This window comes from Portunus trituberculatus, chromosome 50 (assembly GCF_017591435.1).
Source record: "Portunus trituberculatus isolate SZX2019 chromosome 50, ASM1759143v1, whole genome shotgun sequence".
NCBI classification, from domain to species: Eukaryota; Metazoa; Arthropoda; class Malacostraca; order Decapoda; family Portunidae; genus Portunus; species Portunus trituberculatus.
In genome coordinates this window covers 24185913-24210443 of record NC_059304.1, presented here as the reverse complement: position 1 = coordinate 24210443, position 24531 = coordinate 24185913, and the positions used below count along the sequence as shown (strand labels likewise).

Sequence of the window (24531 nt, the reverse complement as noted above, 5' to 3'; positions counted from 1 at the left end):
TATGGCATGTTTGGTGGAACAAACCTGGCAAGCCTGCCTTGAGGCTGGAGGGAACCATTGCAAAGGTCTGTGTGTACTTGACAGGGATAATGTTGGGTTAGGATAGTGATAGTTTGTAGGAAGTCAGTTTTTTATAGTTTCATACTGTGGACAATTCAATAAAAAATTATATAAGATGTCTAAGATGCTTGTGGAAATTGGAAGGGAGAGCAGAACCTTTAGTTTCATGCCCTCCTTTGTTTTCTCTGCAGGTGTGTATGAGAGAACAACATTCCTGACCCACCCACACCAACTGGCTGATCCTACTTAAGTTGCACCGGACAACAAGTGTAAATGTTTTAGGTCAGGTCATAGGTGACCTCTTGGGTTGATATTCAGCCTTCATCTTGTGACTCATACATATGTTTTGAAAGCCAGAATAGTGTGTGCAGCTCCACAGATATTATGTGAACAAATTATGAATCAGCAAGTCTAATTTGTTTTGCTGCAATATTTAAAGTGTAGTTGTGTGATCATTGCCTACCAAATGGTATACTTGCATAAGCATATTGAAAGGAATTAATGTGCCTTGTAATGAAACTGTGGGTGTGTTGACAACATCATGAATTCCTATGACATATTCAAGAAACTAACCAAAGGAATCAAGTTTGATCATAAAAGATTTAAAGATGACTTCAGAAAGCTTGGGGTGAGTTTTTGTGCTTATTATTGATTGAGTGTTATTTACTTAACTGAATATAATGTAACAAATAAAGGATGTGTTCATTGTAGTGCACAGTACAGTACAGTGCAGGTGTTAATGAGCCATTTGAACTTTCCCACAGCTCCAGCCATCATCAGCAGTGCCAGCTGAAGTTATTGCGCCCTTGCCTGAACATATGGAGGACAACATAGAACAGGAAGACCAGCAGGGTGAGGATGCTGCTTATAGTTTGACATTGTTATGCCCTCAGCCTTCCCAAAAAATGTTGGCATCCATCAGTGGAGGTGTGGACATAGACCCACCTGGCAGTACTCAAGCTAGTCCCTCCTTAGTTCGCTGATCATGTGAGACTAAACACCACTTTATCTGCACCCAGAACATATTTCTCACACCTGTGCACACACATGTCCACACACACACACATGTCCACACACACACACATACACGCACACACACACACACACACACACACACACACACACACACACACACACACACACACACACACACACACACACACACACACACACACACAAAGTGTGTAGTGGTTAGCACGCTCGACTCACAATCGAGAGGGCCAGGTTTGAGTCCCGGGAAGTGGCGAGGCAAATGGGCAAGCCTCTTAATGTGTGGCCCCTGTTCACCTAGCAGTAAATAGGTACGGGATGTAACACGAGGGGTTGTGGCCTCGCTTTCCCGGTGTGGGGAGTGTGTTGTGGTCTCAGTCCTACCTGAAGATCGGTCTATGAGCTCTGAGCTCACTCCGAAATGGCGAAGACTGGCTGGATGAACAGCAGGCGACCGAGGTGAATTACACACACACACACACACACACACCCACCTAGTTTTTACAAGGAGTATACAAATGAACGATGATATAAGATATAAGTGCCCATTGGGAAAGAGTAACCATGTAATATTAGAAATAGATATAGAAGAGGGAAAGGAAGATAGAGACGAATCATACAAAGGAGACCGATTAAACTACAGAAAGGCTGATATTGAGAACCTCAAGAGCTATTTTAAAAACGTAAACTGGGAGATGGAAAACTCAGACACGGTGCAAGAGAAGTATAACTTATTTTTGGAAATATACAAAACAGGAGTCAGGGAATATGTCCTAAAATAAAGACCTAAAGAAGAAGGAAAGAAAGATTGGTTTAATGCAAGGTGTGCTAGGGCAAAGGAGAAAAGAGATGGAGCATGGAAAAAGTGGAAGAGAAACAGAAATCCAGAAAATAAGGAAAACTTCAAAACAGCAAGAAATGAATATGTTAAGATGAGAAAGGAAGAAGAAAGGAACTATGAAAAGGACATTGTCGAAAAATGTAAGGAACAACCGAAATTGTTCTACAGATTCATAAATGGAAAAATAAGGCAAAAAGAAACAATAGAAAGGTTAAAAGGAGAGAACGGGATGATGGAAGACCCAAAAAGTATGGCAGAACTGTTAAATAGTAAATTTCAGGAGGTCTTTACTAAGGAATCCAAATTTGAAAGATCACAGGGTAATAGAGAGACTGTCCATATGAAAGAGATTAAAGTAACCAAGCTTGAAATAAAAGAGTTGATGACGGAATTAGATGAGGAGAAGGCAATGGGACCGGATGAAGTCTCAGGCAGAATATTAAAAGAATGTAGAGAAGAACTAGCAAGTCCTATATACAACATCATAAGATGCTCAATAGAAAATGGAACAGTACCAGTAGAATGGAAAAGAGCTGAGGCGGTTCCCATATATAAGAGCGGAAGGAAGGAAGAACCTTTAAATTACAGACCAGTATCACTAACTAGTGTAATATGCAAGATGTGTGAAAGAGTAATAAAGAAACAATGGATTGAGTTTCTTGAATCAACAAATTATTATCAAATAGCCAATTTGGTTTTAGAAAAAGACGGTCGTGTGTAACAAATTTATTGAGTTTCTACTTTAGAATAGTTGACATAGTACAAGAGAGAGAGGGATGGGTTGACTGTATTTATTTGGATTTAAAAAAGGTGTTCGATAAAGTGTCACATGAAAGATTACTATGGAAGTTAGAGGAAAAGGGTGGCTTTAAAGGAAGTACATTGAGATGGATGGAAAATTACTTGAGGGGGAGAGAAATAAGGACGGTAGTGAAAGATATGAAGTCCAAGTGGAGAGCAGTAGACAGCGGAGTGCCACAGGGGTCAGTATTGGCACCAATACTTTTTCTCATATATATAAACGACATACCAGAGGGAGTGAACAGCTACATAAATCCGTTTGCGGACGATGCGAAACTGTGCAGAGTCATAAAACAAAAAGAGGATTGTGAAATACTGCAGGAAGACTTAAACAAGATCTGGAAATGGAGTAAAAAATGGGAGATGGAATTCTGTGTGGACAAAAGCCATGTCATGGAAATGGAAAAAAGTGAAAGACGACCAGTGGGAATCTATAAAATGGGAGATGGAGTAGAATTAGAAAAAGGAAAAAGGAAAAGGACTTGGGAGTGACGATGGAAGAAAACAATCAACCGGTAAGCTATATTGATAGAATTTTCAGAGAGACATAATTTGCTAAGGAATATTGGATTAGCATTTCACTACATGGACAAAGAATGGATGAAGAAATTGATAAGTATTAAAATAAGACCCAGATTGGAATATGCAGGAGTTGTGTGGACTAATATTAGAGTGGCATTTCAGTACTTGAACAAAGATATGATGAAAAAAAGTATTACAAGCAGGCTACGTCCAAAGTTGGAATATGCAGCAGTGGTTTGGTCACCAAGATTGAAGAAGAATATAAGAAGATTAGAATGAATCCAGAAAATAACTACAAAGATGGTGCCAGAACTAATGGACTTAACATATGAAGAAAGGCTGAAGGAAATGGGACTGCCAACCTTACAAGATAGAAGAGAACGAAGAGACCTAATAACAGTGTATAAAATAGTAAATGGCATTGAAAAGATAAACAATGAAGACCTGGTGCTGGTGACAGAAGAAGCTGAAAGAACAAGAAGATATGCAAAGATTAGGATGAGGCAGTGTGTGAAGGATATTGGAAAATACAGTTTTTCACATACAACAGTGGAAAAGTGGAATGCATTGAGTGATGAAGTTGTTACAGTACATAATGTGTATAGCTTTAAAGAAAAATTTGATAAATGGAGATATGGAGACAGGACACTATGAATCCTGCTCGAACCCTGTACAATACAACAACTAGGTAAATACACACACACACACACACACACACACACACACACACACACACACACACACACACACACACACACACACACACACACACAGCAAGAAAGGACTAAAGAAACTTACATATGAGCGAAATGTAATGTATTCCAACATAAATGGAGTGATATCGGGGATTTTAGAACTCAACGATTACTTGAGGGACAAGAACCCAGATATTGTGGGTCTTACTGAAACAAAACTGAGAGAGGGAGAAGACCTGATGAAGGTTGGAGAAGGGAAATATAACGTTTGGAAAAGAAATAGAGTAGGTAAGATGGGAGGAGGAGTGATGTTGCTGGTTAAAAAAGATATAAAGGTGGATCAAGTGAAAAAGGTATGGGAAAGGCAGAAGTGCTAAAGATCAGAGCAGAAACTAATGAAGGAAAAAGAGGCACTACATAGTGGTGTACGTACCACCTAAGACAAATGCATGGTCAGTACAGGAATATGAAGAAATGATAAGTGATACAGGAACATGTCTGGAAGAAATGTTGGGTGGCTGTGAACGAACTATAATGATGGGAGATTTTAATTGTAAAGAGGTGTGTTGGGAGGACTGGTCAATGGAAGGATCAGAGACAACATGGGAAATACACTATTGACACTGGCAATGGAAAATGTGTTAACTCAGTGGGTCAAAGAAGATACTAGGTTTGGAGGAGAGGGAGCATCGTCAAGACTGGACTTGGTCTTTAGTACAGAGCCAATGGTCATTGAGGAGATGAGGGTGGAGTGCCCTTTAGCAAAGAGTGATCATGCAGTTTTGGAGTTCAAGGTGATAGACGAAGAGAAATCTAGAAGAAATGAAGAATATAAAGTGGGAAGATGGAATTATGCCAAGACAGATTTTGGAAACCTAAAGAAATTCTTTCAAGAGACAAATTGGATGAAATTCAAGAGTGCTAAGGGAGCAAATGAAAAGTGGAAGGAATTTATAAAAATATACAAAGAAGGTGAGAAAAAATTTGTACCAATAAGACAACATAGAGAAGTTGGAAAGCAGGACTGGTTTAACGATAGATGTGAAAAGGCTAGAACAAGAAAAGAGGATGCATGGAAGAGGTGGAGAAGGAAAAGACGGATTAAGCAGTGGGAAAGTTACAAAAGAGCAAGAAATGAATATGTGTTGATTAGAAGAGAAGAAAGAAAGAAACAAGAAAAGGATATAATTGATAAATGTAAAGACCAACCAAGGCTTTTTTACAGACATGTGAACAACAACATCAAAAATAGAGAAAGTATTGAAAGTTTAGAAGTAAATGGAGTATACAGTGAAGATCCCAGGGAAATGGCAGAGGCTATGAATGGATGCTTTCGGAAGGTATTCACAAAGGAGACTGCTTTTGACAAACCACTGGTAATGGAACAGAAAGGGATTATGAAGGAGTTTCAAGTAACGGTGGAGGAGATCAAGAACATGATGGGGAGTTTAGAAGTGAGAAAAGCTGTGGGACCTGATGGGGTATCAGGATGGATTTTAAGAGAATGCAGGGAGCAATTGGCAGAAAAAGTTTGTGAAGTAATTGATGCCTCATTAAGGGAAGGCGTAGTGCCCCAAGACTGGAAAAGAGCTAACATTGTCCCAATCTATAAATCAGGTAACAAGAGAGACCCATTGAACTATAGACCAGTGTCACTTACAAGTGTGGTAGCTAAGATGTGTGAGAGGGTGGTGAAGACTAGATGGACAGACTTCTTGGAGAAAATGACATACTTTGTGAGTGTCAATTTGGTTTTAGGAAAGGGCGTTCATGCACGACAAACCTGATATGTTACTATTCGAGGGTGATAGATGTAATACAGGAAAGAGATGGTTGGGCTGATGGAATATATCTGGATTTAAAAAAGGCCTTTGATAAGGTACCACACCAGAGACTGATCTGGAAACTTGAAATGGTAGGAGGAGTGCATGGCAGTTTACTAAAATGGATGGAAGACTTTTGGTAGGAAGAGAAATGAGAACAATAATTAAGGACAGACCATCAGAATGGGGATTGGTGGAGAGTGGAGTTCCACAGGGATCAGTGTTGGCACCAGTAATGTTCGCAGTCTACATAAATGACATGGTGGATGGGGTGTCCAGTTATGTGAGCCTATTTGCAGACGATGCAAAATTGTTACGAAAAGTGAGATGTGACAAAGATTGCGAACTACTCCAGGAAGACTTGGACAGAATATGGAAATGGAGCTGTACATGGCAAATGGAGTTCAACACGACAAAATGCAAGAAAATAGAGTTTGGCAAGAGTGAAAGAAGAATCAGGAGTATGTACAAGATAGGAAATGAAGACATAAAACCAGTCATGAAGAAAAAGACCTTGGGGTGACAATTACCAATGACCTATCGCCAGAGAGACATATAAACAAAATAATTGGAGAAGTATTGAACTTATTGAGGAACATAAGAGTGGCGTTCGATATCTAGATGAAGAAATGATGAAGAAAATAATTACTGCAATGATAAGACCGAGGCTTGAATATGCAACAATACAGTGGGCTCGAACTTAAAGAAACACATAAGGAAACTAGAGAAAGTACAGAGGGCTGCAACGAAAATGGTGCCTGACTTAAGAGATTTGACTTATGAAGACAGACTGAAAAGAATGCAACTTCCAACCCTGGAAAACAGAAGAGAAAGGGGAGACCTGATAGCAATATACAGAGTGATGATTGGCATGGAAAAATGGATAGGGAAGATCTGTGTATGTGGAATGGAAGAATGTCGAGAGGGCATGGGAAAAACTAAAATGGCCACTTATAGGAGAGATGTGAAAAATATAGCTTCCTCATAGAAGGGTGGAAGCATGGAATAGTTTAGACGTGGAAGTGGTCAACGCAAGGAATATTCATGATTTTAAGAAAAAGCTGGACATTAATAGATATGGAGACGGGACAACACGAGCATAGCTCTTTTCCCGTATGTTACAATTAGGTAAATACAATTAGGTAAATACACACACACACACACACAAGATAGAAGAGAACGAGGAGACCTAATAACAATGTACAAGATAGTCAATGGCATTGAAAAGATAGATAAGGAATACTTGGTGCTGGTGACAGAAAAAGATAGAAGGACAAGAGGTCATGTAAAGAAGATCAGGATGAGGCAGTGTGTGAACAATATTGGAAAATATAGTCCACACAGAATGGTGGAGAAGTGGAATGCATTAAATAATGAAGTTGTTACAGCACATAATGTGCATAACTTAAAAGAAAAATGGATAAATGGAGACATGGAGACGGGACACTATGTGCCCTGCTCAAACCATGGATAATACAACTAGGTAAAACTAGGTAAATACACACACACATCCACGCGCACGCAGATTAAAGATATTAAAACTTCCAATATTGCAACAGAGGAGAGAAAGAGGAGACTTAATTGCTATATACAGGGCATAGAAGGGGATGGACACAGTTGACAAAGAAGATCTATTGGTGTGGACTCAAGAAATACAAGGAAACATAGCATGAAATGGAAAAAAAACTGTGTGCAGAAGAGACACTAAAAAATATAGTTTGCAAACAGAAGCATAATAATATGGAAAAAGTTGGATGAAACAGTAGTTCAAGCAAGAAATATTTATGACCTTAAGGCTATAGGTATGGAGACAGGACAGCATGAGCATGTCTTTTCCTGTAAAACACAACTAGGTAAATACACACACACACACACACACACACACACACACGGGACATCGTCGATGGCGGATGTGGTCGCTGAGCTCCAGAGCAATCATCTCTAATTCTACAGTTACCATTGCCTAAGAGTAACCAAGGTGGGAAAGGAGCTGGTAATGTTTGTCCCGTCTCCATATAGTCATGTTAACTGTTGATTAGCAAAATAATGTCCAGGGAAGGTAAATATAAACTGTAGCCTGCGTTTGAGCCATCAGCTGGTTTGTTTACATCTGCGCAACATGGCGGCCGTGAACTCGAAAGATGAATCAGACTTCACAGGATTTCAAGGAATAATGGAGAAGAGCGCTTATGTGAAGAAAATTCTGGAGTTGGAAGGTAAAATTGAAAAACTGTTTGAAAAGTATGGGGGCCTGGAAACGAGTTATGACAATGTATTGAAAGAGTGTGCCAATATGAAGAAGGAAAATGAAGCACTGAAAGAGGAAGTTAAGCTAATTAAAGTGAATTGCGAAAAATGTGGAGAATCTCTAGGAAAAGTGATGGAGAAGCAGGCTGAATGGAAAAAAAGTCAGTAAGTGGAAAGAAAGGAGGTAAATTACAAAGTTGCAAGTCTGGAAAAGGAAATCAAAGAGTCTGGGGAGAAAACTTTGGGCCTTGCTGAAATTATAGATCAACAGATCATAGAAGAGAAGATTGCTGAGAAAGTGGTGAAGGTTATTAAATCAAATGAGACATTGGTGAGGGAAACTGTAGACAAAAAGAGATGTGTGGTGATATTTGGTGTGGAGGAGGATAAGACACCGAGTAAAATGGAGAGAGAAAAATATAAAAAGGTGATAAATAATATCATTAATGTGGTGCAGGAGGAGGAAAAGACCTAGTACAAGAAATAGAGGACTTCCATAGAATTGGAAAGTTCACAAGAGAAGGTATGAGGCCAATAAGAATCAAACTTAAGTCACAAAAGGATGTAGATGAATTGGTGGAGAAGTCATGGAGGCTAGCCCAGCAGGAAACAACAAGGAAGATTTGGTTGAGAAGAGATCTCGGTGAAAAGGAAAGAGAAATGTTAAATGAGTTGAGAAAGGAGGCTTTGAAAAAATGAAGAGAGGACAGAAGAGGAGAAGAAAGAGTTTTTCTGGAGAATCTTGGATATGAGACTGAGGAAGTGGTTCATAACCCAGAAAAGTACAGCAAGAAAGGACTAAAGAAACTTACGATGAGCGAATGTAATGTATTCCAACATAAATGGAGTGATATCGGGGATTTTAGAACTCAACGATTACTTGAGGGAGAAGACCTGATGATGGTTGGAGAAGGGAAATATAATGTTTGGAAAAGAAATAGAGTAGGTAAGATGGGAGGAGGAGTGATGTTGCTGGTTAAAAAAGATATAAAGGTGGATCAAGTGAAAGAAGGTATGGGAAAGGCAGAAGTGCTAAAGATCAGAGCAGAAACTAATGAAGGAAAAAAGAGGCACTACATAGTGGTGTACGTACCACCTAAGACAAATGCATGGTCAGTACAGGAATATGAAGAAATGATAAGTGATACAGGAACATGTCTGGAAGAAATGTTGGGTGGCTGTGAACGAACTATAATGATGGGAGATTTTAATTGTAAAGAGGTGTGTTGGGAGGACTGGTCAATGGAAGGATCAGAGACAACATGGGAAATACACTATTGACACTGGCAATGGAAAATGTGTTAACTCAGTGGGTCAAAGAAGATACTAGGTTTGGAGGAGAGGGAGCATCGTCAAGACTGGACTTGGTCTTTAGTACAGAGCCAATGGTCATTGAGGAGATGAGGGTGGAGTGCCCTTTAGCAAAGAGTGATCATGCAGTTTTGGAGTTCAAGGTGATAGATGAAGAGAAATCTAGAAGAAATGAAGAATATAAAGTGGGAAGATGGAATTATGCCAAGACAGATTTTGGAAACCTAAAGAAATTCTTTCAAGAGACAAATTGGATGAAATTCAAGAGTGCTAAGGAGCAAATGAAAAGTGGAAGGAATTTATAAAAATATACAAAGAAGGTGAGAAAAATTTGTACCAATAAGACAACATAGAGAAGTTGGAAAGCAGGACTGGTTTAACGATAGATGTGAAAAGGCTAGAACAAGAAAAGAGGATGCATGGAAGAGGTGGAGAAGGAAAAGACGGATTAAGCAGTGGGAAAGTTACAAAAGAGCAAGAAATGAATATGTGTTGATTAGAAGAGAAGAAAGAAACAAGAAAAGGATATAATTGATAAATGTAAAGACCAACCAAGGCTTTTTTTACAGACATGTGAACAACAACATCAAAAATAGAGAAAGTATTGAAAGTTTAGAAGTAAATGGAGTATGCAGTGAGGATCCCAGGGGAAATGGCAGAGGCTATGAATGGATGCTTTCGGAAGGTATTCACAAAGGAGACTGCTTTTGACAAACCACTGGTAATGGAACAGAAAGGGATTATGAAGGAGTTTCAAGTAACTGTGGAGGAGATCAAGAATATGATGGGGAGTTTAGAAGTGAGAAAAGCTGTGGGACCTGATGGGGTATCAGGATGGATTTTAAGAGAATGCAGGAGCAACTGGCAGAAAAAGTTTGTGAAGTAATTGATGCCTCATTAAGGGAAGGTGTAGTGCCCCAAGACTGGAAAAGAGCTAACATTGTCCCAATCTATAAATCAGGTAACAAGAGAGACCCATTGAACTATAGACCAGTGTCACTTACAAGTGTGGTAGCTAAGATGTGTGAGAGGGTGGTGAAGAATAGATGGACAGACTTCTTGGAGAAAATGACATACTTTGTGAGTGTCAATTTGGTTTTAGAAAAGGGCGTTCATGCACGACAAACCTGATATGTTACTATTCGAGGGTGATAGATGTAATACAGGAAAGAGATGGTTGGGCTGATGGAATATATCTGGATTTAAAAAAGGCCTTTGATAAGGTACCACACCGGAGACTGATCTGGAAACTTGAAATGGTAGGAGGAGTGCATGGCAGTTTACTAAAATGGATGGAAGACTTTTGGTAGGAAGAGAAATGAGAACAATAATTAAGGACAGACCATCAGAATGGGGCTTGGTGGAGAGTGGAGTTCCACAGGGATCAGTGTTGGCACCAGTAATGTTCGCGGTCTACATAAATGACATGGTGGATGGGGTGTCCAGTTATGTGAGCCTATTTGCAGACGATGCAAAATTGTTAAGAAAAGTGAGATGTGACAAAGATTGCGAACTACTCCAGGAAGACTTGGACAGAATATGGAAATGGAGCTGTACATGGCAAATGGAGTTCAACACGACAAAATGCAAGAAAATAGAGTTTGGCAAGAGTGAAAGAAGAATCAGGAGTATGTACAAGATAGGAAATGAAGACATAAAACCAGTCATGAAGAAAAGACCTTGGGGTGACAATTACCAATGACCTATCGCCAGAGAGACATATAAACAAAATAATTGGAGAAGTATTGAACTTATTGAGGAACATAAGAGTGGCGTCAGATATTTAGATGAAGAAATGATGAAGAAAATAATTACTGCAATGATAAGACCGAGGCTTGAATATGCAACAATACAGTGGGCTCGAACTTAAAGAAACACATAAGGAAACTAGAGAAAGTACAGAGGGCTGCAACAAAAATGGTGCCTGACTTAAGAGATTTGACTTATGAAGACAGACTGAAAAGAATGCAACTTCCGACCCTGGAAAACAGAAGAGAAAGGGGAGACCTGATAGCAATATACAGAGTGATGATTGGCATGGAAAAATGGATAGGGAAGATCTGTGTATGTGGAATGAAAGAATGTCGAGAGGGCATGGGAAAAACTAAAATGGCCACTTATAGGAGAGATGTGAAAAAATATAGCTTCCCTCATAGAAGGGTGGAAGCATGGAATAGTTTAGACGTGGAAGTGGTCAACGCAAGGAATATTCATGATTTTAAGAAAAAGCTGGACATTAATAGATATGGAGACGGGACAACACGAGCATAGCTCTTTTCCCGTATGTTACAATTAGGTAAATACACACGGCCCGGTAGCTCAGTGGTTAGAGCGCTGGGTTCACAAGCCAGAGGACCGGGGTTCAATTCCCCGACCGGGTGGAGATATTTGGGTGTGTCTCCTTTGACGTATAGCCCCTGTTCACCTAGCAGTGAGTAGGTACGGGATGTAAATCGAGGAGTTGTGACCTTGTTGTCCCGGTGTGTGGTGTGTGCCTGGTCTCAGGCCTATCCGAAGATCGGAAATAATGAGCTCTGAGTTCGTTCCGTAGGGTAACGTCTGGCTGTCTCGTCAGAGACTGCAGCAGATCAAACAGTGAATTACACGCACACACACACACACACGACAGCAGTATAAGAATACGAGAAATGAATATATTAGAGTAAGGAGAAAGGAAGAAAGAAATTTTGAGAAAAATGTGGTGCAGAAAAGTGAACATGAACCCAAACTTTTCTACAAGTATATAAATGGAAATATGAAAAATAAGGAAGCAATAGAAAAAAATTGTTAAAGGAGGGAAGACATATCTAACAGAAGAGGAAATAAGTGAAATAGTGAATGAGAGTTTCAAGATTGTTTTCACTGAAGAAGAGGATTTTACAGAACCAAATAGGACATTACATTGTCAAGGCTTGCAAGAAATCATAGTGCACAGAGAAGAAATTGGAAGACTACTAGAAAATTTGGATGTCAGAAAAGCAATGGGACCAGATCAGGCTGGGCACTGAAGGAATGTAAAGATGAATTGTTAGAACCAGTTTGGGAAATGGTTACAAGCTCATTAAAGGAAGGGAGAGTACCAATGGAATGGAAGAGAGATAAAGTAACATAATTCCAATATTCAAAGGAGGAAAGTCAACTGAGCCATTAAGTTACAGACCAGTGTCATGTACAAGTGTTGTGGGGAAGATATGTGAAATTGTTATTAAAGAAAAATGGGCTAGATATCTGGAAGAAAAACAAATTGTATTGAACAGACAATTTGGGTTCAGGACAAGACAGTCATGTGTGTCAAATTTATTAAGTTTCTACTCAAGAGTAGTGGAAGAACTGGAGAGTAGAGATGGATGGGTGGACACTGTGTACCTGGTCATAAAAAAAGGGTTTTGATAAAGTCCCTCATAACAGATTACTTTGGAATTTGGAGAACATAGGAAGACTGAGAGGAATAATATTAGATTGAATAAGGGATTACTTGAAGGACAGAGATGAGAACTGTGATCAGGGATACATACTCATCCTGGAGTAAAGTATTAAGTGGAGCGCCACAAGGGTCAGTTATAGCCCCCATTATGTTCCAGGTACGTATATGTAAATGACATACAATATGGAGTGACCAGCTATATTAATTTATTTAGTGATGATGCAAAATTTTTAAGAGTAATTAAGATCTGAGAAGCCTGCAGGAGCTGCAGGAAGATATAGACAAAATTTATGAGTGGATTAAGAAGGGGGAAGTTAGAATTCAATGCCAAGAAATGCCATGTAATGGCATTTCTTGGCAATTTGGATCAATTTGGATTTGTAATTTGGATATATAAAGTGTTGACTAATATTAGGGTAGAATTTCAGTACCTGGTCAAGAATATGATGAAAAAAAATTATTACGAGTATGATATGTCCACAGTTGGAACATGCAGCAGTAGTGTGGTTGCTGAACTTGAAGAAGGATATAAGAAAATTAGAACGGATCCAGATGATAGCTACAAAGATGGTGCCAGAACTAAAGGACCTAACATATGAAGAAAGGCTGAAGGAAATGGGACTGCCAACCTTACAAGATAGAAGAGAAAGAGGAGACCTAATAAGGTTGTGTAAAATAGTTAATGGTATTGAAAAGATATACAGGCAAGAGCTAGTGCTGGTGACAGAAGAGGCTGGAAGGACAAGAGGACATGCAAAGAAGATCAGGAAGAGGCAGTGTGTGAAGGATATTGGAAAATACAGTTTTCCACATATAACGGTGGAAAAAGTTGAATGCTTTGAATGATGAAGTTGTTGCAGCACATAATGTGCATAGCTTTAAAGAAAAATTAGATAAATGGAGATATGGAGACAGGACACTATGAATCTAACTAGAATCCTGTACAATACATTAGGTAAATACACACACACACTTCCGTAACCCCACACTTGTAACACTATCTCTTATGTTTAGTTACATTCATTTGTATCTTGCACAAATGAAATGGAATCCAAGAGAAATTCCAGAACCTTCATCCATTTCAGTCTAAGGAATATTAATAGAAATTAAAATGTAACTGATCCAAAGAGATGTGACAAGTGGTAGCCATTGTGATGGCCTGCCTTGATACATGAATATGGAAATGTTGATGCAGTGATCTCAAGGCAAGATTAACTGCTTGTGAGAGATTTTTGCCAGAGATCAGGCTTCTGTCAGGAAATTTGTGTAAATACTAATCCAATAACTTTGCTAGTGAGGCCAAGATGATCACGCCATCACATGCTTCTTCCCACGGTAGGGAATGATGTGGTCACACTCTATGGTGGTGTATTCTCTATGTGTCTTAAAGCACCTATTTATTAATGTATTTTTATATATAGCAGCTTATTTATTTATTGGTGTATTTTTCCTGACAGGAGGAATAGAAAAGAAGACCAAGAGAAGAAAGAAGAGAAAGAATGATGAGCAGAAGCAGTTAATGTTACAGCAACAAGAGGTACAGTATGCTCAAATATTTGCTGTAAGGTTGTGTGATGAAGCTGGTCTGATGTAAGGATGTGGTCGTAATGCTGTAAAATAATTGATGATAAGCAGACATGCTTTATATATATATATATATATATATATATATATATATATATATATATATATATATATATATATATATATATATATATATACTATGTGTGGTTTTCACAGGAGTTTATGGGCTAAAGGGGATACTTTTTGGGGTACCTCCTATCTCAAAGCCCACCCGCTAGGAAACCGTTGCCCTCGAGTGAGGAAGCCCAACCTACACTCGGACTGTGGACAGGATTCGAACCCGTGTGCTTGGAGACCCTTCAAGCGCACGGGTTTGAATCCTGTCCACGGTCTGAGTGTAGGTTGGGCTTCCTCACTCAGGGCAATGAAGTATACTCCTTTTAATTGTTTAGTCAAGAACCAGTTGAGTACATGGTGTAGTATAGGGAAGAGCTAATTGGAAGTACAAATTAAGAAGGAAAACACTGACAATGTTACCTGAGATAGTGACAATTTACTTCAAACCAAAAATTGAGACTTTGTTTCAGTTTTGTATGTTAGATTATTGTAGCTTGTAAAATTTTGCTTAGGGAACATGGTACAGGGAATAGGAAAGACTATCTTATGCCTCCTCATCATTTTGAATGGTGTGTGAAGATAATGATAGTAATGACAATGTGTTACAGATAAGGCGGCAGCGGCGGCAGTTGGGGATCCAGGTGTGGGGCCCAGATATTCCAGCACCCTTAGAGAAATTCTCACAAGTAAGTTGTTTGTGGAGGATTTGACAATAGAGCAACTGTAATCATTACAATTATTCATTTTTTGTATACTGTAATAGTCATTCAAAGTGAGGAATTCTGCAGCAAGTTAAAGTTCAGTATATTCTTCCCCTTTGTGTATTTTGTTTATTTATTTATTTATTTATTTTTATGTAAGATGGGGAAGCTGACCAAAGGCAGCATAAATTAGAAAAAAAAAAGGCCCACCAAGTTGCCAGTACCCTCTGTGTATTAATATGATTGTCTTAAAGTAAAAGCAGGTTCATGTTTGCACAAAGTGTGTATTTGTGGGACTTTCAGAGAAGCTCAATAATGGAAAGTTTCTCCTGTTGGGCTTTTTTGCATCAGTGTGCTGTACTGCTGGCTGTTCTCATGTTGCAGCTTCCTTTTTTATAGTGGCAACATTTGAGATTTGCAAGATAGTGACAGCTCTGAACTTTTTCCCTTTCTACTCATTGTTACTTTATAATCATACTGTTACCTGATTCTCAGATTGCTATTCCCATACCTTTTTATTGGTTGATTTATTTATTAATTAATCTCATGTTTATATATTTATTACTATTATTATTTCTTATTTGTTTATTTTATTATTCCATTGGCTTACTCCATTATGCAATTTTTCAAAGCTCATAATTTTGCCATACTCTACTGCTTATTACCTAGTGTTGTTCCTTTAGAACTTACTACTATATTCTTATTTTTTTCACACTTCCTTTATCATTGTGTGCATGGTTTATATATATATATATATATATATATATATATATATATATATATATATATATATATATATATATATATATATATATATATATATATATATTTTTTTTTTTTTTTTTTTTACAGCTTGTCACAGACCACAATGTGAATAGCAAGCTGGTAGCCAACCTTGAAGCTCAGGGCCACTCCGTGCCTACCCCAGTGCAGGCCCAAGCCTGGCCTCTCATGTTGCAGCGCCGCCACATCCTTGCCTCAGCCCCCACTGGCTCAGGTAGGCACAGTAATCACTGCTAGGAGAAAATGAGATTCTTCATGTAATGTTATCACTGATTTTATTAGCATACTTTAATCTTCATTATTTTCATCACAATCTTTTGCGGTCTTTCCTTAGTTGTCTTTTAGAGTGAACCAAATCAGGTGTCAAAAGGTTTATCTTTTTTATCTTTCACTTCAGGCAAGACTGCAGCCTTCCTGATTCCACTACTGCAGGCACTTGGAGGGCCAAGGAAAAAGGGCTTCAGGGCTGTGATTCTCACCCCCACTCGGGAATTGGCCTCTCAGATTCACAGGTTAGTTGAGCATCACTAACTTCGCTTCAGTTCAAGAATGGTAGTCTATTATTGTTCATTTCATATCAGTTTGCTTAACACTCCAGAAACTTAAATAAGTAGTACTTTAATGTAACCTTACTTGTTTTAACATTGCCATTCAGTCAGTCGTGTGCAAATTGTATATATATGTTACAGTCGTTTTGCAGAATTGGTCATTTTACAAAAATGCCCAGCCATTATGCAAAATTACCAAATTCATGGTCACATTGGAAAATTATCTAATTATTTCAACATTTTGCAAAAAGACCAAGATTTTGGGCAATTTATAGTATTATCGTTGGTCAGTTTACAAAGTGTCCAAACAGCAAGTAGCTAGATGGAAAAAAATCGAGTAAGCAATAGAATGTAAATATAGAAGATGTGTGTGTATTTACCTGGTTGTATTGTACAGGGTTCGAGCGAGGCTCATAGTGTCCTGTCTCCATATGTCCAATTATCGAATACTTCCTTAAAGTTATGCAAATTATTTGCTGTAACAACTTCATTATCCAATGCATTCCATTTTTTCACCGTTCTGTGTGGAAAACTGTATTTTCCAATATCCTTCACACACTGCCTCATCCTGATCTTCTTTACATGTCCTCTTGTCCTTCCATCTTCTTCTGTCAACAGCACCAGGTCTTCTTTGTCTATCTTTTAATGCCATTGACTATCTTGTACATTATTATTAGGTCCCCACATTCTCTTCTATCTTGTAAGGTTGGGAGTCCCATTTCCTTCAGTCATTCTTTATATGTTAGGTCCTTTAATTCTGGCACCATCTTTGTAGCAATCTTCTGTATCCTTTCCAATTTTCTTATATCCTTTTTAAAGCTCGGAGACCAAACCACTGCTACATATTCTAGCCTGTGTGTGTGTGTGTGTGTGTGTGTGTGTGTGTGTGTGTGTGTGTGTGTGTGTGTGTGTGTGTTTCACCGTTTCACTGTTTGATCTGCTGCAGTCTCTGACGAGATAGCCAGATGTTACCCTACGGAACGAGCTCAGAGCTCATTATTTCCGATCTTCGGATAGGCCTCAGACCAGGCACACACCACACACTGGAACAACAAGGTCACAACTCCTCGATTTACATCCCGTATCTACTCACTGCTAGGTGAACAGGGGCTACACGTGAAAGGGCAGACACCCAAATATCTCCACCCGGCCGGGGAATCGAACCCCGGTCCTCTGGCTTGTGAAGCCAGCGCTCTAACCACTGAGCTACCGGGTTTGTGTGTGTGTGTGTGTGTGTGTTTACCTAGTTGTATTGTACAGGGTTCAAGTGGAGCTCATAGTGTCTTGTCTCCATGTCTCCATTTATCCAATATTTCCTTAAAGCTATGCACATTATGTGCTGTAACAACTTCATTAATCAATGCATTCCACTTTTCCACTGTTGTGTGGAAAACTGTATTTTCTAATATCCTTGACATACTGCCTCATCCGGATTTTCTTTACATGACCTCTAGGCCTTCCATCCTCTTCTGTCAACAGCACTAGGTCTTCCTTGTCTATCTTTTCAATGCCATTGACTATCTTGTATGTTGTTAGTAGATCTCATCATTCTCTTGTATCTTTTAAGGTTGGTAGTCCCATTTCCTTTAGTCATTCTTCATATGTTAGGTCCTTTAGTTCTGCCATCATCTTTGTAGCAATCTTCTGTATCAATTCTAATTTTCTTATATCTTTTATAGACCTCAGAGACCACACCACAGCTGCATATTCCAGCTTTGGACGTATCATGCTGGTTATGATTTTTTTCATCATATCTTTGTAGATGAATTGAAATGCCACTCCTATATTAGTCAACATTTTACATGATATTCCAAATATCTTGCTGATGTGTTTTTTGGGGTTCAGATTTTCCTGTATAATCACTCCCAGATTTTTTTACTCTTTAGTCTTCATTATTTGTTCCCCTCCCATCAAATAGATCCTTTCCTAGTTCCATTACATGACATTTCTTGGCATTGAACTCGAATTTCCACTTCTTACTCCACTCATAGATCTTGTTTATATCATCTTGTAAGAGCAAGCAGTCCTCCTTGTTTTTGATAACTCTTAGTAGCTTTGCATCATCAGCAAATAAATTAATATAACTGTTCATCCCATTGTGAATGTCATTTACATAAATCTGAAACATAATGCGGGGCTAACACTGATCCTTATGACACTGCTTGTTATTTTACCCCAAGATGAGCATGTATCTCTGATCACAGTTCTCATCTCCCTGTCCTTCAAATAATCCCTTGTCCACTCTAACAAAGTTCCTCTCAGTCCTCATATGTTCTCTAATTTTGAAAGTAGTCTTCCATGAGGGACTTTATCAAAAGCCTTTTTTATGTCCTGGTATACTGTGTCCACCCATCCATCTCTGTTATTCAGTCCTTCTATTATCCTTGAGTAGTTTGGCACACATGGCCATCCTGTCCTGAACCCAAACTGTCTGTTTGTTATGACTTGTTCTTCTTTCAGATGTTCAACCCATTTTTCCTTGATAATTATTTCACATAACTTTTCCATGATGCTTGTAAGTGACACCGGTCTGTAATTTAATGGCTCAGTTGCCTTTCCTCCTTTAAATATCGGTATTACATTTGCTCTTTTGGAACTTTCCCTTCATTTATTGAACTTGTAATTATTTCCCAAATTGGATCCAATAGTTGCTCTTTACATTCTTTTATCACACATGACACATAGACACCCACTCACTTAAGGATTAAGAATGTTTTCTGTAGTTTGAATAAACTTTTTAAAGTTTAATGTATTTTGTAATGTATTTTCTTTAATGTATTTTATGCTCACTTACGGTATTTGAAAGATGTATTTTAAGAATGAATAATTTTACTTTATTTTATGTTTACTACTTTCTGTTAGCTACTAGCTTTTTTTCCATCTGATTACTTGCTGTTTGGACACTTTGTAAACTGACCAACAATAATACTGTAAATTGCTCAAAATCTTGGTCTTTTTGCAAAATGTAGAAATATTTAGGTCATTTTGCAATATGACCATTTTTGCATAATGGTCAGGCACTTTATAAAATGGCCAATTTTTCAAAATGACTAACATATATATTGTTCCAGTTGTGGGAAACAATAGGAAAACTCATATTTGACAGCAAACCATAAACTGTTGCAGGGAGTGCATGAGGCTGAGTGAAGGGCTGGGCATCCGAGCTGTTGTTATTGCCAATGTCACCAAGGCAAGGCAAAAGTACGGCCCACAGTCTTCACAAAAGTTTGGTGAGTGGTGTATCAGAAGCATTAGCTGTTTTAACCTAGAGGAAGGATGGACAGACATAAATGTATCAAAACAGTTTGAATGTGATTAAGATTTTGGAAGTATATAGTGTGGTAGTGTGTGTTACAATAACATGACATGACTGTTGCAGACCTGCTGGTGACAACACCTAACCGCCTTGTTCATCTGCTGAAGGAAAGTGATGAAGGTCCACCTCTCTCCCTAGCTAAGTGAGTTACATCAGGAAGGCTGACCATCATTTCTATCTTTCTTTCCGTTCTGATGTCTAATTCATGTTTACTTTCTCTTATGTATCAGTTATGGTTTCCTTAAGCTCTATTTTACCCTTTATGAGCGTTATTTAACATTCATTCCCGTACTCATAATTGTTTGAACAAGTACAATTAGAAAAGAATATTAAATAATTTTTCTATTTGTGGAAATAGTCATGTGGTATTACCATGATGTAAACATAACACAAATCATTGCAGCAGTCTTAATGTTCCAGTGTGGAGTGGCTGGTGGTTGATGAGAGCGACCGGCTCTTTGAAGATGGCCAGCGGGGTTTCCGAGATCAACTGGCTGCAGTGTACCAGGCATGCACTGGCACTTCAGTCACCCAGGCCTTATTCTCAGCCACCTTTGCTCAGTCAGTTCAAGATTGGTGTCGCCTCAACCTCCACAACATGGCCATGGTCTCTGTTGGCCTCAGGTACAACTCAATAGAATTAGTTTCTTTAATACTTTTTATGGTTTAGATGTTTGCTCAAATGTATTTTGGAACTAGCTATGTTGCTCTTCTACCAATGGGAATGTAATCTGGTTATACTTTATAGATGGTATCTCCTTTTTACCATTATAAGTTCCCATTTTACTGATTGAGAGTAAACTGGTAATCATCATGCATACTGTCATGACTAAATACTGACTCATTTGTTCCAGAAATTCTGCATCTGAGGATGTAGAACAACACCTTCAGTTCTGTGGCAATGAAGGCGGCAAGCTCCATGCACTCAGGGATATTCTGAGGAAGGTCAGTCTAATGCAAGATGATCTTGTTCTTCCACCTCCCAGAAATATACTGTTAGCCTTTTCTTACATGAACATGTTACAAGTAACTAAGCTTGATTTTTCAAACTTAAATGGTATGTTTTCATTCACCACCCAAGTTTCACATATGTAGCCAATGTTGACATTGCAACAGTGTTATGAGCTGTATTATTATTTCTGTGTTCCTTTATCCTCCCTTTTCTCGATTTCCTATAGTTTTGCTTGGCTTTTTCATGCAAGACATTTATTTTTTTACTATTTTTATCATCAATTGATTGTCTAAATACAGGCAACCCCCGCTTAACAAAGGTTCACACAACAAAATTTCGCTACAACAAAGGTTTCATTTTACTACCATCTGCTCATTTAACGAACACCAAACTCACTTTAACGAAGTTTCATCCAGGTAATTTTTTCCAAGTTTGAAAGCACTGCCGTATCACGCAAGCTGATAGGCTTTTGAATACACTAGCGCCTCTCGTGGACAACACGCACACCACTCACTCCCCCTAGTTCAAAACAATAACAGCGTCAGCAGCAGCTCGTCTTCCCTCGCTCAACTTACCACCAAAACGCCCTGCAATGTCACCTAGCGTTGCTAAGACCAGGAAGTCTCTTACTCTCGAAGTGAAGCTCGATATTATTCACAGACATGAGAGGCGAGAAAACTAATAGCATTGCTCGCCACCATCTTGACTCCATCTACTGTCTCTTCTATTTTCAAGTCAGCAGACTCTATTAAGAAGGTTGGTGAGACCGTATGTTTCTTGCAAGCTAAAAGAACCACCTGAACTCGTGACTACAATGGATAAAATGGAAAGCCTTGTGGAAATGTGGTACATAGATTTGTATGTGATACAATGATGCGCCCTTTGTTTACATTCCACAGGTTGCTAGTTAGTGTCTTTCCTGTTTCACTCTCCCTCCCTTCATAAATTTAAGATCAACATCATAAAGTTACGTACATACATACATTAGTGTACATTATAATGACTTGAATTAAACTGCCTAAATGTTTAACTTCATAATTTTTATTTTCACTAAACCTTTCACTGTACTATGATGCACTCTTGCTTTGTTTACTCTCAATGGAATTTCAAGTCAGGGGTTAAACTTGTTATAATCAGTTCGCTTAACAAAGGTTTTTTTAGAATGTAACCCCTTCGTTAAGCAGGGGTTGCCTGTACTAGACTGATATTCTCATAAAGGAACTTAGCCAAGACTAGTGCCTTCCACCAACATGAGTATTGCTTCTCTCCAACATAAACGCTGCCTGTGGTGGTGCAGGGTTACGAGCCTCCAGTGCTGCTGTTTGTTCAGACCAAGGAGCGAGCAAAGGAGTTGTTTCGGGAGTTGATTTATGACAACATTACTGTGGACACTATCCATGCTGACCGAACGCAGAAGCAGGTAAAGTTTTCCAGGGCATGCACTCATTAGCGGTGGTGTTTGCTTGTAATAATGTCTTAACCTGATGGTTGATGATCAAAGGCATTGTGTGTGTGTGTGTGTGTGTGTGTGTGTGTGTGTGTGTGTGTGTGTGTGTGTGTGTGTGTATTTACCTAATTGTAACATACGGGAAAGGAGCTATGCTCGTACTGTCCCGTCTCCATATCTACTAATGTCCAGCTTTTTCTTAAAATCATGAATATTCCTTGCGTTGACCACTTCCACGCCTAAACTATTCCATGCTTCCACCCTTCTATGAGGGAAGCTATATTTTTTCACATCTCTCCTATAAGTGGCCATTTTTAGTTTTTTCCCATGCCCTCTCGACACTCTTTCATTCCACATACACAGATCTTCCCTATCCATTTTTTCCATGCCAATCATCACTCTGTATATTGCTATCAGGTCTCCCCTTTCTCTTCTGTTTTCCAGGGTCGGAAGTTGCATTCTGTTCAGTCTGTCTTCATAAGTCAAATCTCTTAAGTCAGGCACCATTTTTGTTGCAGCCCTCTGTACTTTCTCTAGTTTCCTTATGTGTTTCTTTAAGTTCGAGCCCACTGTATTGTTGCATATTCAAGCCTTGGTCTTATCATTGCAGTAATTATTTTCTTCATCATTTCTTCATCTAAATATACTGAACGCCACTCTTATGTTCCTCAATAAGTTCAATACTTCTCCAATTATTTTGTTTATATGTCTCTCTGGCGATAGGTCATTGGTAATTGTCACCCCAAGGTCTTTTTCTTCATGACTGGTTTTATGTCTTCATTTCCTATCTTGTACATACTCCTGATTCTTCTTTCACTCTTGCCAAACTCTAATTTCATGCATTTTGTCGTGTTGAACTCCATTTGCCATGTACAGCTCCATTTCCATATTCTGTCCAAGTCTTCCTGGAGTAGATCGCAATCTTTGTCACATCTCACTTTTCTTAACAATTTTGCATCGTCTGCAAATAGGCTCACATAACTGGACACCCCATCCACCATGTCATTTATGTAGACCGCAAACATTACTGGTGCCAACACTGATCCCTGTGGGACTCCACTCTCCACCAAGCCCCATTCTGTGTGTGTGTGTGTGTGTGTGTCATTGTCAGATGGAGTCTGGACAATTAAGATTCTAAATGAAAGTAGACTGTGTGAAATGTATTTTTTGTTTTACTGAGCTCAGCGGGACAATGTGGTGGCAGCGTTCCGTGAGGGCAAGATCTGGGTTTTGATTTGCACTGAGTTGATGTCCCGAGGTGTGGACTTTAAAGGTGTCAATCTGGTCATCAACTATGACTTGCCTCCCACAACGATCAGCTACATCCACCGTGTTGGCCGTACGGGTCGTGCTGGCCGCCAGGGCCAAGCCATTACCTTCTGGACCATGGAGGACCGTCCAAAGCTCAGAAGGTATCCTGCTTTTTTTTTATTATTTATTTGCTTGTTTTTATTGGTCTGTCTTTATTATACAAAACTTTTTTATCACAGGCTAAAACATGAGGGAGTGCATAGAATATGTACAAGTTTGCATATGCCATGTCTTTCCTGCATTTACCCTAAAATGTGTTTTCATAACTTGTAAATTGAAGCATAAGAATAACCATTGTACAGTGGAATGTTTCTGATTTCTTATTCTGATTCTGATATGCCTGGCCTTTTAAGTACAGTAATACCTCGAGATACGATTGCCCCAACATAAAATTTTTTTTATATACAACAAGAAATTTCATATTATTCACGCCTTGAAATACGATGATATTTTTAAGATACAAATAGCCATCGGTAGGTGGCGCAGTGATCACTTGGCTACCCACGTCCACCCGAACATTCAGCCCGCGTTGTGTATCGTTGTTTATCCTTTGTGCACGTATGTGTCTGTGCTCCTCGGCAGTGTGTATTTTTTCTTAAGTTTTGTGAACTCAAGATCGTGGGTCCCAAAAGTAAAAGTTTTGCGAGAAACACACAAAATAGCCTGCATTCACATACCATATTTTATGGCTTACAAGACGCACTTTTTTTCCTAAAAAATACCCTGAAAAATACTAGTGCGTCTTTCAAGATGAATGTTGTATTGTAAGGCAGCATCCAACCTCAAGTGAGCTTGGACACTTGACGGATAGCGACCTGGATTTGTATGTTGAGTCATTATATTATGATGTTAGCTTAAGTACCATTTAATTTAGCCTTTTATATTATATAACCTCAGTACTTGGGTGTTACAAGTATTTACAATACCATAATCCTTCCTGCAGCCTACTCAGCGTGTGGAGAAAACGGGCCGCTCCCTCATCTCATTGCAACATACACATACATGCACACGAACGCACACACATCATGCCAGGTGCCTTTATACCTTTATTAATAGAACATCCAAGTGGCTTACTCATTCAAGCAAGAGTCAAAACTCCACTTGTGAATTGTATTCAC

The 24531-nt window shown here is 38.9% G+C and overlaps 1 protein-coding gene across 1 annotated transcript in view; it reads left to right on the top strand.

The window, feature by feature from the left end:
• The first annotated feature begins 227 nt into the window (after positions 1 to 227).
• LOC123500072 (probable ATP-dependent RNA helicase DDX52) overlaps positions 228 to 24531 on the top strand; it is a 30655-nt gene continuing 6351 nt past the window's right edge. The window contains exons 1-12 of the mRNA XM_045248713.1: positions 228 to 688; positions 825 to 912; positions 14172 to 14251; positions 14964 to 15041; positions 15909 to 16053; positions 16237 to 16351; positions 19514 to 19617; positions 19767 to 19845; positions 20124 to 20327; positions 20558 to 20648; positions 21953 to 22075; positions 23288 to 23514. Coding sequence (XP_045104648.1) covers positions 602 to 688; positions 825 to 912; positions 14172 to 14251; positions 14964 to 15041; positions 15909 to 16053; positions 16237 to 16351; positions 19514 to 19617; positions 19767 to 19845; positions 20124 to 20327; positions 20558 to 20648; positions 21953 to 22075; positions 23288 to 23514 — 1421 coding nt within the window. The 5' untranslated portion in view covers positions 228 to 601. The remainder of the gene's footprint in view (positions 689 to 824; positions 913 to 14171; positions 14252 to 14963; positions 15042 to 15908; positions 16054 to 16236; positions 16352 to 19513; positions 19618 to 19766; positions 19846 to 20123; positions 20328 to 20557; positions 20649 to 21952; positions 22076 to 23287; positions 23515 to 24531) is intronic.